Source organism: Coenobita brevimanus, chromosome 69, assembly GCF_032717465.1.
Source record: "Coenobita brevimanus isolate Jiangsu-jjx chromosome 69, ASM3271746v2, whole genome shotgun sequence".
Classification (NCBI taxonomy): domain Eukaryota; kingdom Metazoa; phylum Arthropoda; class Malacostraca; order Decapoda; family Coenobitidae; genus Coenobita; species Coenobita brevimanus.
Window position 1 is genome coordinate 31,184,822 of NC_137022.1, and position 12,930 is coordinate 31,197,751.

The 12,930-nt window shown below is 40.7% G+C and overlaps 1 protein-coding gene across 3 annotated transcripts in view; it reads left to right on the forward strand.

Annotated features, from left to right (window-relative positions):
* MRP (Multidrug-Resistance like Protein 1) overlaps positions 1-12,679 on the forward strand; it is a 78,924-nt gene extending 66,245 nt beyond the window's left edge. For all 3 annotated transcript variants that reach the window (XM_080277250.1, XM_080277252.1, XM_080277251.1), the window contains 8 exons: positions 164-272; positions 1,566-1,692; positions 2,489-2,626; positions 3,449-3,559; positions 7,358-7,516; positions 8,340-8,506; positions 9,968-10,162; positions 11,354-12,679. In XM_080277250.1, coding sequence (XP_080133376.1) covers positions 164-272; positions 1,566-1,692; positions 2,489-2,626; positions 3,449-3,559; positions 7,358-7,516; positions 8,340-8,506; positions 9,968-10,162; positions 11,354-11,465 — 1,118 coding nt within the window. In that variant the 3' untranslated portion in view covers positions 11,466-12,679. The remainder of the gene's footprint in view (positions 1-163; positions 273-1,565; positions 1,693-2,488; positions 2,627-3,448; positions 3,560-7,357; positions 7,517-8,339; positions 8,507-9,967; positions 10,163-11,353) is intronic.
* Positions 12,680-12,930: the final 251 nt, after the last annotated feature.

Here is a 12,930-nt window from a genome sequence, read left to right on the forward strand (position 1 = left end):
CTTTTTATTGCTGGATCAGAGCCTGAGACTTTTAACTCTTGCATGGTGTGGACAACTCTAGTACTGTCCAGTATTCTACCCCTAATGACACCAGACAGTAATTTGGGGCTGAGAGTCAGTATAGGAGCATGAGAGCTTTCATACATGTGTGTTATGCCCCCAGGAGCACCAACCATCCGTGCGTATATGAAGCAACATCAGTTCATCACTGAATCAGAGGCTAAAGTGGACAGCAACCTTCTCAGTTCACACCCAAGCATTATGGCTAACAGGTCAGTGAGGTGGTGGCAGACATTATTCGCTCTGAGTTATCGGAAAAATTACTTTTCATGCACCCGATCAGATTATCTTCAACTATTTGATCATTGTTTTCAGAGTGAGCTTTGATATTGTCTGCTGTACTTAATTTTCAGAAGGCAAATTGACACAAGTTGATAGGTGGTATGAAGCATGTAAGTATGGATGTAATTGTGAGGTGGGGTCAGGATTATGGGAACTTGAACGGTGAGTGAATGAACCTAATGTTGACCAAAACGGATAGGGTGGTATAGGGCTTGAATGATGAGTAAATGAAATGTGGCCCATTTAATTGGGCAGACCTTTGCTTTGTATCTCCTACCATACTGTCCTGTCTTTTTTTTCTTGCTCTCAGGACCCTTCCTCATGTCATCTGTAGGTGGTAAAAGGGGTCTGGATAACGGTGATACTGATGATGATGACAGTGATGATGGTGATGCTGAAGATTTCTAAAAGTCTCTACTTTTTTTTTTTTTAATATCTTGTTTTATCAACACAGTGCATATTTTGTGTATTTTGGAGAGAGTCCTAGAAGGTATGATAAGGGAAAGAGTGAATATTGATGAGATGCAGTTTGGGTTTATGACAGGCCAAGGGACCACTGATCCCATATACATTCTTGGACTTCTTCAGGAAAGGTGTTAAGGAAAGAATAGAGATCTGTTCTTTGTTTTTACTGTATTAATTTTGAGAAGGCCTTTGACAGTGGCCCTAGGGAGGTGGTGAAGTGTGCAGTGAGAAAGCGTGGGATTGAGGAGTGGCTGGTTAGAGTGGTTATGGCTGTGTATGTGGGTGCTCGCACCCACGTGAGAGTGAATGGAGATTTGAGTGATGAGCTCCATGAATGTTAGCATGCATCAGGGGTCAGCTTGAGCCCCTTACTGTTTGTCCATGAATGTTTGTGTGCATCAGGGGTCAGCGTGAGCCTTGTATTGTTTGTCCATGAATGTTTGCATGCATCAGGTGTCAGGTAGAGCCCCGCTGTTGTTTGTCCATGAATGTTTGCGTGCATCATGGGTCAGCTTGAGCCCCTTATTGTTTGTCCATGAATGTTTGTGTGCATCAGGGTTAGCCTGAGCCCCTCATTGTTTGTCCATGAATATTTGTGTGCATCATGGGTCAGCTTGAGCCCTTTATTGTATGTCATGGGACTTGAAGTTCTCTCATGTGACTTGAGAAATGGACTTCCATGGAGATTGTAAGTTGATTACGTGGTGTTGATTGCTGAGAATGAGTTCATTGGTATGTTGCATATGTATATTTTTCAGATGGCTGGCAGTGCGTCTGGAGTTCATCGGCAACATAATGACATTTTCGGCGGCTGTGTTTGCTGTTGCATCACACGGGAACATCTCGGGTGGTCTGGTGGGACTCTCTGTCAGCTATGCCCTTTCTGTAAGCCATTCAGTGAACAACAGTTATTTTTACTGTTTTGTAATAAATCTCTGTCAGCTTTGTCCTTTCTATGAGTCATTCATTGAACAGCATTCATTTTTTACCCTTTTTTTTTTTTTAGTAGCTTTGTTTCTGTAATTCTTTCACTGAGCAATGTATATATATTTAGTAAAACCTCTGCAACTCGGCATAATACATGTGCAAGCCTTGCCGAGTTAGCCTATTTGCCGAGTTGTAGGGATGAACTTTAAGTTCTCCCCCAGCACACACATACAAAAAAGGAAAAAATGGAAAAAAAATTAAAAGTTTTTACAATAAACTGTAAAAGCTGCCTTACCATGATTCCATGCAATTGTAGGGTGTATTCCAGGCATGGAGGAGGACTTTTGGTAGTTTTTGGAGGTGTTAGGGGGGCTCAAGATCACTTTTGGGCACACCTTTACCACTGTACTTGACACTGTACACTATGTAAAGCACAGTTAACAATATAAAGGCCATACTGTAATGTATTTATGACTTGTACTATACTGGGGAACTAAACACTTAAACATTACTGTACAACTCGGCATTTTACAGAGTTGGGGGGATTGATGCCAACTCTCTTCCTCTCACATTTGCATTTTTGGGAATTTTTGAATTTTGATTTTTTAAATGAATATTTTGGAGCCTTCCCGAGTTGTAGAGGTTTCCGACTTGAAGGATGCCTAATTGTAGAGGTTTTACTATATATATATATATATATATATATATAGATATATATATAGGAACAACAGTAACAAGCTTGTACCTCCCTTAGGTGACACAAACACTGAACTGGTTGGTGAGAATGACGTCTGATGTGGAGACCAACATTGTGGCTGTGGAGAGAATCAAGGAATACACCGAGACACCTCAGGAGGCACCATGGGATATACCAAGCAAGAAGCCCCAAAAGGTAGCTTACTTGTTTTTTTTTTCTGTTTTATTAACTTACATTATTTTCACCTCACATTTTGTGTGTGTGTGTGTGTGTGTGTGTGTGTGTGTGTGTGTGTGTGTGTGTGTGATATTTTACTGAACTATGTAGAACTATTTTAGCCTCCTATATAGTGAAAAAACAAGTTTGGTGATAAAATGGATACACAGCCTCTCTCACTAACCAGTTAATGATGATGATGATGATGATGATATTATTGTTATTACAGTATTATTATTATTATTATTATTATTATTATTATTATTATTATTATTATTGCTAGATCTACTGCTACTACTACTATCCAAGGTTCAGTGAGAGCAGTGGAAATGAGTTATTTGAGAGGAGCATGTGGAGTCACATGGAGAGACAGACTGACAAATGAGGAAGTGAAGGAGCTTTGTGGTGTGGATGTGGATGTGATAGGAAGCGTTAGGAGAAACACACTGAGGTGGTTTGGACATGTGGAGAGGATGGAGAGCGAGATACTGATGAGGAGAGTGTATGTGAGTGAGGTGGAGGGGGGAGAGGGAGGGGGAGGCCAAGGCTGAGATGGAGGGATGGAGTGGAGAGGTATATGAGACAGGGGGAGTGTGAGCTGGGAGCAGGGCAGTGAAGTGGCAGGGAACAGGATGACGTGGAGCCGATTTGTTTGTGGCCACCCCTTATGGGATTAAGGCATCTGGCAATAGATAAATAGATAGACTACTACTATAATCATTATTGGATCCTGCCCACTTTTTTTGATTCAGAGAGAAACTGCTAGTATGATGATGATGATGGTGGTGATGGTGTTCACAGGAGTGGCCAGAAGTTGGTGTGGTGAAATTCGACCAGTATTCAACGCGTTATCGGCCGGAGTTGGACTTAGTGGTGAAGGGTATATGTTGTAACATCTCGGGTGGTGAAAAGGTGAGTTTAAAGAAAATATCCAGTTCAGACCTGCATGATCTCTTAACGTATATGGGGTTTCATTCTCTTGGGATTTATCATGGAAAAATCACATGACAGGAAAAGTCCTCTCATTCGGCATCTGGTCTTAACACGTTACCCGTGTTTCAGCAATATGAGTTCTCTCCCAGGCCGCGTTTCACTTCAGAACTCTCTCCCACCAGTCTGCATGGAGCTATCACAGCGAGAGGATTTATGTCGCTTTACTGAGTACCAATGAGGGATATGCCTCCATAAAAGTAGTGCGTCACTGGTGACCCAACATGTAGTATCCTGACATTTTCTTCTAATATTGCATGATGCACCACTGGTGGATCACTAAGGTAGTGTACTACATTGGCCCAGGTAGCGCTGTCTCCCCTCACCCTTACCTGGCGTTTCCATTCTCTTTGGTTTGTTACCGTCTCATTCTCTTTCGTGAAGTTCCAGGTGGCACTTAGCTATTTAGGTAGTTGAAGGAAATCCAAGCAAAGGTCCAACACTACCTTTTTTTATTATTATCTTGTTTCTTGTTCATTTTTCTTCCTCCTAATCTCTTCACCAGCCTTCTAAAGTTTTTTTTGCATCACTGAAGACAGTGTTTCTTGCAACCAAGCATAATGATAGCTGGGTACGTTGAATGCCATAATAGTAATCATCAGTATCCAGCCAGGGATAATTACAAGTATTGATTATAATTAATCATTTATAATTTTAAACAATAGTCTAATAACCAGAAAAATTCAGCACTTATCTTTTTTTTGTTTTGTTTTGTTTCCTAACAAAGTGTATGTAGAACTGTTTGAAACAAGAGTGGTTACTCCATTTTTTCTTCCAGTAAAAATCACAATTATTTATCATTAGCTGCTCTCGGGTGTCTGCCCTGTACTCTCCTCCATACTTCTTTCCTTCCATCTTCTATCCTTCCTTCATTCTTTCTTCGTACTTCTGCCTGCGGGTGACTTTACATTCCCTCTTCTGTCTTTCATTCCTTTATTCTTTCCTCTTCCTTCTGCCTATGGGTGACTCTACACTGAGTGACAAGCCAAATGGTTTCTTGTACACCAGGAAACTATTTACTACTCTGGGTGGTAACCATATAACCAAATTTTGGCGCCTGGTGGTTTAGTGGGTAATTATTGTGCTCCAATTGGATTGATCCGGTGAAGGTTTATATCCAAGTGATGGTTGGGGTTTATTGCTCACTTAATGCCACTCAGGGATGAGTGAGGTTGGTCGCTGTCATCTTAAATGTCAGGACCAACTGCCTAGCCCCGGGCTCTTACGCTCCTCATGGGGCAACGTAGGATTGGATGATGGATGGATGGATGGAATTTACTTTTTTTTTTTTTTCAAGAAAAGTGTATTTGCATCTCATGGCCCTAGTTCTGCAACACAGGGTCGTTTTTCAGTGTTTTTGTACAATTAATAGTATTGTTTGACATCTAAATGAAATGTAATAGTCACTACTGGAAGTCTGATACATATTCTCTAACTGAATAGGAATTTCTCTAATCTTATATCATTATCCTATTCAACGTGTCTTCTACTGTAGATGCAGCAACAAAAAATCTTCCCAGCCAATATTCGTGAAGTTGAAATACATGAAAAAGTGAAAACAAGTAATTACTCATTATTGCACCATCAGTGTATCAACATGCTAGGAAAGAAGACATCAAATGGTACACCAGTGGCTCAGCAGGCGGGTAACGTGTTAAGGTATTTCCGATCTTTGGTGGTTTTCTTAAATAGTCCTGTTATGAAAGTTCTTTTCTTTTCCGGCAAGCATGCAGAGCTGGTCGGCCAATTTGGCGCTGTTGGCGCTAGGTCTAGCGCATTTCATAATGCTTTAACACTTTTCATATAAATATTAGATTTTCTTCTGTATCTATCGTGTTTTGAAGTCCAATTTAACGCAAAAGTTTGATCAGTTCACCTATAGCTTTGTGTTTTTTAAAGCAGGCCTTAGCACTTTTGGAGATTTCTGCTTACCAACCCTGCTGTCAGCCATCATGACTTGTGAGTGTCTGGGTTTGTGAGTGGGACCTTTCAAAAATTTTGGAAACTTTGTCGTGCTATTTTATGGTCATCCTCTTGTTCTCGTGTTGTGCTATGGCCTCTGCCTAGTGGTGTTGTGAAAAAATGCACCCATAAGGTGCTGACTATCACCAAGAAGATTGAATTATTGAAAAATTTGGAGGCAGGTGTTTCTAGGATGAAGATAATAGAAGATTTCAGTGTGAACGCTTCCACTATATACGACCTTAAGAAACAAAGGCTGATTTAGTGAAAGGTTGACCAATAATACTTGCTAGACATTGTGATTGCACTGGGATGACTGACCATGTTTGCTGGAAACTTTCTGGCCGGTTTTCTCAGTCGTGTTGCAGTTTCTGCTCTTTCGTCACCTGCTTGGTCCTGAAGATGGTGAACGAAAGGACTTTACTATACCTCTTTTCCAAAATCAACTTCCAAGAGATTAGGTGTGCTAAACTGACTACATGCCTTTTTTATTTCTGCACAGCAGGTGACTTTATGCAGGGTTTTTATTCACTCTTGTGTTGAGTACAACTCTCATGTATGGGGAGGCACTCCACATACAGCTCTTCTCAGCAGGGTGGAGTCAAAGGCTTTTTGTCTCATTAAGTCGCCTTCTTGTACTGACTCTCTTCAACCTTTCTCTTCACTGCATTGTTGCGTCATTATCTCTTTTTCTGTTGCTACTTCAGTAGTCACTGCTCATCTGAACTGTCTGCATGCATCACACATCCATTACATTGGGTGCATAGCGCCTGTCTAACAGCAAACTCTTACCCTTTTTTTTTGTCCAGCTGTCTAATGCAAAAGTTAACCAGTGCCCCGAATCCTTTGTGTATGCAACATTTTAACTCTAAAACTGTCTTCCGCAATCTGTATTTCCTTCTGCTTATGACCTCCAGTCTTTTAACCTGTGTATTGAGCAGTTACTTTTTTTTATCCCCCCCCCTTGGTGTGCAAAATATATATATATATATATATATATATATATATACAGTATATATATATATATATTTTTTATTATAAACTTGAACATAAACATCCAGGGCATCATCTGGTGGGAAAAAAAAAATCTCTTTCTCTCCATCTTTTCTTAGCGCCATGTGTAAGTCTGTGTAGGAGAGAAGTGAAAAAATTATTATTTTTTAAAGTTTGGTTATTATAAACTTGAAGATAAACATCCAGGGCATCATCTGGTTGGGAAAAAAAATAATCTCTCTTTCTCTGTCTTTTTATAGCGCCATGCGTAAGTTTGCGTAGGGGTGGAGTAGTTAACAGTGATGCACGGCCGCTGAAAGGTTAGCACAGTTAGCACAGCTTGAGCTTTGGCTCGCAATCCACGGGTTAAATGCAGTGTGTCCAGGCGTCTCCAAATGAACGGATCTTGACGTTTTTTTTCTTTGAGGGAACAGTCTTGTGTGCTCCAGGCCTTTGGTTCCTTCTTCCTTGCATTAAAAAACTAAGCTAAGGTATTATCCTCTCACTTTAGCCATGCATAAAATTGCAACACTCCACGAAGAGTAGAACATGGTGTTAGCCAGCAAGAAGTGTCGTGGAAAGAGTGTAGAGTTGTAATATGAGTATTGTCTCAATTTGCCGTAGCGTTGCAAACATCATATGGGAATTCTATAATAGATAGCATGGCATCATTTGAAATGATTTTGTGTAAAAGTGACTCGTAAACCTTATCCCATCATATGTGGGTGAATAGAGGACAGGATGATGGTATTTTGTTTGTGTCAGGTTGGCATCGTTGGCCGTACTGGTGCGGGCAAATCATCCCTGACGCTGGGTCTATTCCGCATCATTGAACCAGCAGGTGGTACCATCACCATCGATGACATAAACATCGCTGACATTGGCCTCCATGACCTCAGGGGACGGCTTACAATTATTCCACAGGTTTGCATACTTTATTATTATTGTTATTATTATTATTATAGACTGCAAGATAATGCTGACTTTATGTGTGCGGTGTGTTGGGGAGAGCAGGTGGAGATTGTCAGGCGTGAAAGGAATGAACTTGCTGGTGAGTCTCTTGAGTGTGTGGAAGAGTTTTGTTATTTGGGAGACATGTTATGTGCTGGAGGTGGGGCTGGAGCAGCTCTGTGGCTAGAGTGAGGAGTGGTTGGAAGAAGTTCAGGGAGCTGTTGCCTCTCCTGACATTGAGAGGTCTCTCCCTACATGCTAAGGGATCTTTGTATGCAGTATGTGTTAGGAGTGTAATGCTATATGGCAGTGAGACCTGGATAGTAAAGGAAGAGGATATTTGCAGATTCAAATGTACAGAAATGACAATGATTAGGTAGATGTGCAGTGCGTCCATGCGTCCAAGGTCTTTCTAAGTAAGGAATACTTTCATAAACCCTCAAACCCACTTGATGACTATAAAGGATGGGAGAATGATGTGATCTTCTGTTGCTGCTGAAACAGGAGAGTGACATAAAACACTTCAGTGTCTGGCAAGAAAATGACATGTCAGATTTGACTAGTGCTAAATAAAAAAAGATTTGGTACAAATTGATAATATGTCCTTTCTTTATGGTCTTAGTTTAAATTGATAATTTTAAATCAACATAAGTTTGGTTGACATCCTGCCCTAGTATTAATAATAGAATCGTAATAACGGTAGTATTATACAAGGTTCTAAGGGAAAATGATGATGATGATAACAATGGTGATGGTGAAGACATTGATGATAATATGCTTCCTTTTACATCTGCAGGACCCAGTTTTGTTCAGCGGATCTTTGAGAATGAACTTGGATCCATTCAATCTTCATAATGATGACAAAGTGTGGAATGCTCTTGAACATTCCCACCTCAAGGAATTTGTGTCATCTCTGCCATCAGGACTTCAGTATGAGGTTGCCGAGGGTGGGGACAATCTTAGGTGAGTTGCTGAGGGAAGGGACAATCTTAGGTGAGTTGCCAAGGGAAGGGACAAAATAAAGTGAGTTGCCAAGGGAAAGGGCAATCTTAGGTGAGTTGCCAAGGGAAGGGACAATCTTAGCTGAGTTGCCAAGGGAAAGGACAATCTTAGCTGTGTTGCTGAGGGAAGGGACAATCTTAGGTGAGTTGCCAAGGGAAAGGGCAATCTTAGGTGAGTAGCTGAGGGAAGGGACAATCTTAGGTGAGTTGCTGAGGGAAGAGACATTCTTAGGTGAGTTGCCAAGGGAAAGGGAATTCTTAGGTGAGTTGCCAAGGGAAGGGACAGTCTTAGGTGAGTTGCCAAGGGAAGGGACAATCTTAGCTGAGTTGCTGAGGGAAGGGACAATCTTAGGCAAATTACCAAAAGAAGGGACAATCTTACGTGAGCTGCTGACAATCTTGGGTGAGTTGCTGAGGGAGGGGGACATCTTGGGTGAGTTGCTGAGGGAGGGGACAATCTTGGGTGAGTTGCTGAGGGAGGGGACAGTCTTAGGTGAGTTGCCAAGGGTGGGGACACTCATGGGTGAGTTGCTGAGGGTGGGAACAATGTTAGATGAGCTTTAGCCTATACAGTGGTCCATTTGTTTTCACCTGATGGAACTGAGCCACTCTCACAACTTGAACATTCCCACCTCGAGTTTGTGTCATCTCTGCTACCAGGATTTCAGTAGTTTGTGTCATCTCTGCTACCAGGATTTCAGTATGAGGTTGCCTAGGGTGTAAACAGTCTTAGATGAGCTCTTTTTTGAAGATGTTAGCAAGTTCCCCCCCCTCCTCACATGATAGCCTAGGTACGTAAAATAAAAGTGATGATATCTAAGGCAGGCGGTGGTACTGTCAAAGTGGAGCGAGTGTGACCATGTGCAGTTTGCCACAAGGGTAAGGGAAGTACCTTTTTTTTTTGAGTAGTGTTAGTGAAAAGTGAATGCATAAGAAATGTATTAGAAGTTGGCTCCAAAATCATGCTGATTTTGAGTGTGGGTATGTAGATGAGAAAACACAGAAACAGAGAAATGGGAAGGATTAATCTTGCTGGAAAGTCTCTTGAGTGTGCAGAGGACTTTTGTTATGTGGGGGACATGCTTCACACTGGAGATGCGGCTGGAGCTAGCTCACTGATAGGGGTGAAGAGTGGATTAAAGAAGATTAGGGAATTGTTGCCCCTCCTGACATCGAGAGGACTCTCCCTCCATGATAAGGGGTTCTTATATGGAGCATATATTAGAAGTGTAATGCTTTATGGTAGTAAGACTTGGGCAGTAGAGGGGGAGGATATTTGTAAACTCAGACATACAGAGATAATTAGATTGATGTGTAAACTTGTTGGAACCTTAATACACAAAGTAAAGTAGAGTAAACATATTAAAGATAGATAAAGTAACTATATTATTGATAGGTATAGGTAGATATTTTCTCATTTCAGTGTTGGTCAGAGGCAGCTTGTATGTTTAGCTCGTGCACTGCTTCGAAAAACCCGGGTTCTGATCCTAGATGAAGCAACAGCTGCAGTTGATCTTGAAACGGATGACCTCATACAGTCTACCATCAGGCAGGAGTTTGCTGATTGTACCGTCATCACAATTGCTCACCGGCTGAATACAATCATGGACTCCAACAGGTGAATCTATATCTGTAAGATCTCTAAATAGCACCCATGGGGAATTTCTTCCAGGTTCAGCAGATCTTGTATGAGAAATTGTGTGCAGAATTATGCTGATGTTAAATCTTTTCAATTCTAGTTTCCAACCATGATTATGTGTTGAATTCATGTTACAGAAAGAGAGAGAGAGAGAGTACGGTACTGTCATCACCATTGCTCATCACCTTATTAACATCATTATGGACTCAAATAGTTCAGCTCCAACCATTAGTCTGTATGTGTTAAGTTGTCAGCTGAACCTGTCTGTCTTTTTATGCAGAAAAGAAAGAACCCAAAACTTGATTGTTCCAAAGAAAAGTGAGCAAAATGAATGCCAAATTCAAGTATGGTTCTTATTAAATGCCTGAGAAACTGAACAAAAAGTGTATGTGAGTGATGTGGAGTGGGTGGGAGGAGGTGGAGACTAAAGTTGAGATGAAAGGATAGGGTGGAGAGGTAAATGAATAAGAGTGGTATGAGTTGGAGAGAGGGCAGCCTGGTGTTGGAGGATAGGCTAACTTGGAAGCGATGTATTCATGGCCACCCCTTTTAGGATTAATGTGTTTAGCTTTAGAAAGATAAACAGATGTAGATGGAATAGGTTGTAATGCTTGAAGGTAATCTTTATAATTTAGAGTTCTAGTGTCAGACAAAGGGTATGTGAATGAGTTTGACATGCTCCTTAACCCCTGCACGCCTGTTAACGTGTGTAGCTGTCACGATTTTTGGCGTGGAGCAACGCCAGTTGACATGTATAGCCGGAAGCGTCTTCCTGTCACCCTTTGAACTTTAACTTGTCCTTACTCATCGGTGGGACCACCTGGAGACATGGGGATACTTTTATTTGAAAGAGTTGATGAGTCATGTATTTTTAATATTTTCTTCAGCTGTTATAGTTTGGTAGATACTGTATTAGGGTTTGAAGTAAGACTATTTTTTCAAAAATCTGGAAATGCCCTGTAGGGAGGAGCGTGCAACATTGGAAAACCCCCGGTGTGTAGGGGTTAACAGATACCGGTAGAGATAAATTAGTAAACTGATAACTGTAGATGGGTAATTCTTAAATATATATATATATATATATATATATGTATATATATATATATATATATATAAAATAGATAGATAGATGACTAGATAGATAATATGGATGTATGTGTTCTGTTGCAGAGTTCTGGTGTTGGATAAGGGTTATGTGAAGGAGTTTGACACCCCTGCTGCTCTCCTTCGAAACAAATCGTCAATCTTCTACGGGATGGCCAAAGATGCTGGGCTGGTGTGAGACTTTGAAATCCCCTGTCTCCCACTCAGGGCCATAATTTATACTCTTTTTACTGTAACTTGGCCAAAAATTGCCCACTTTCCATCTTGAAAGCTGAATTATAACAATAGATTAACATTAGAATATGGTGGTGGTCACAAAAAAGGCAGAGGAAAGGATGTGGAGTTGTAGCATTGTCTTTTTCTGCCATTGACCTGTGTGGTGCAAAAGGACAAAAATCTGAGCCAGGTTAAGTAAAAGAACACTAGTAGGCATTGGAGACATCAGCACTTCTTCCTTAACAATTTTTTTTTTTCTCATGGTACCACTTCATTGCTAATACCTAAATTCCCATCCATATACAGTATTTTTATTTTTTTTCATACTTAATATCATATATTACCACTTTGGCACAAATACCAAAGATCAGTGACAAATATTCAGGACTGGTGTGATGATTCTATTATAGTTGTTTCATCTTAATGTCTTACAATTACATTTGCTTGGGGTGGTGGGGAGGGACACCTTCATGCATTGGCACCGGTATATCCAAGTGAGTCTGCTGTTTAGTAATTCATCTCTACCTCACCTCACCTCAGGCACCTTATTCTTACAACAATACTAAATGCATCTCGCAGACAGTCCATTTTGTCCTTGCTCTAATATGAGCACTATGTTTACAGACCACTGACCATGCTAATGTGTAGGTCTTTTTACTCGATGGCAGCTGTTGTATGAAAATGGTCTTCCTCAAAATTCTCATTAGGTCATCAGTAATTATAGTAACGGCTGAGAACTAGACCCATGATGATTCAGAATTACTGAATTAAGTAGTAGCCTAGGAGTAGCACCCTTGAAGTTTCTCATGCAATTCCTGGACCACCCTGTATGTTACTGATGCAAACCATGTTGGTGTTAAAAAGACATAAAAAAGATAGGAATCAATATGGTAGTTGAATATGTGAGGAAAAAGAAAGAAAAAAAAAAAGTGCTATCGAAGAAGTGGCATGAAGTCTCCTAAGCAGTTGAGATTATGGCATGCAGGCTTACTTTTGTACTTATGCTGCTGTTGCCAGGCAGAACGTATACAGTTGCTTTCCTACTTACGAATTAGATGGGTTCCAAGAGTTGGTTTGTAATGCAAGAAGTTTGTAAGTTTGTTAGATACAGTACCACTTCCACTGCAGTACTGTTTGTGAATTGTTGTTCAGATTTTTATTACACGTATCGTCATCATTACTACCACTACTACTACATTGTTGCTACCACTACTGCTACTACTACATCATTACTACTACTACTTCTACTACTACTACTTCTACTACTACTACTTCTACTACTACTACTTCTACTACTACTACTACTACTACTACCACCACTACTACAGCCACCACTACTACTACTGCTGCTACAGTATTACTACTGTTATTATTATTATATTCACTCCACCTGTGGGTGGGAAAGTGAGGCAGATAGAGGATGATGA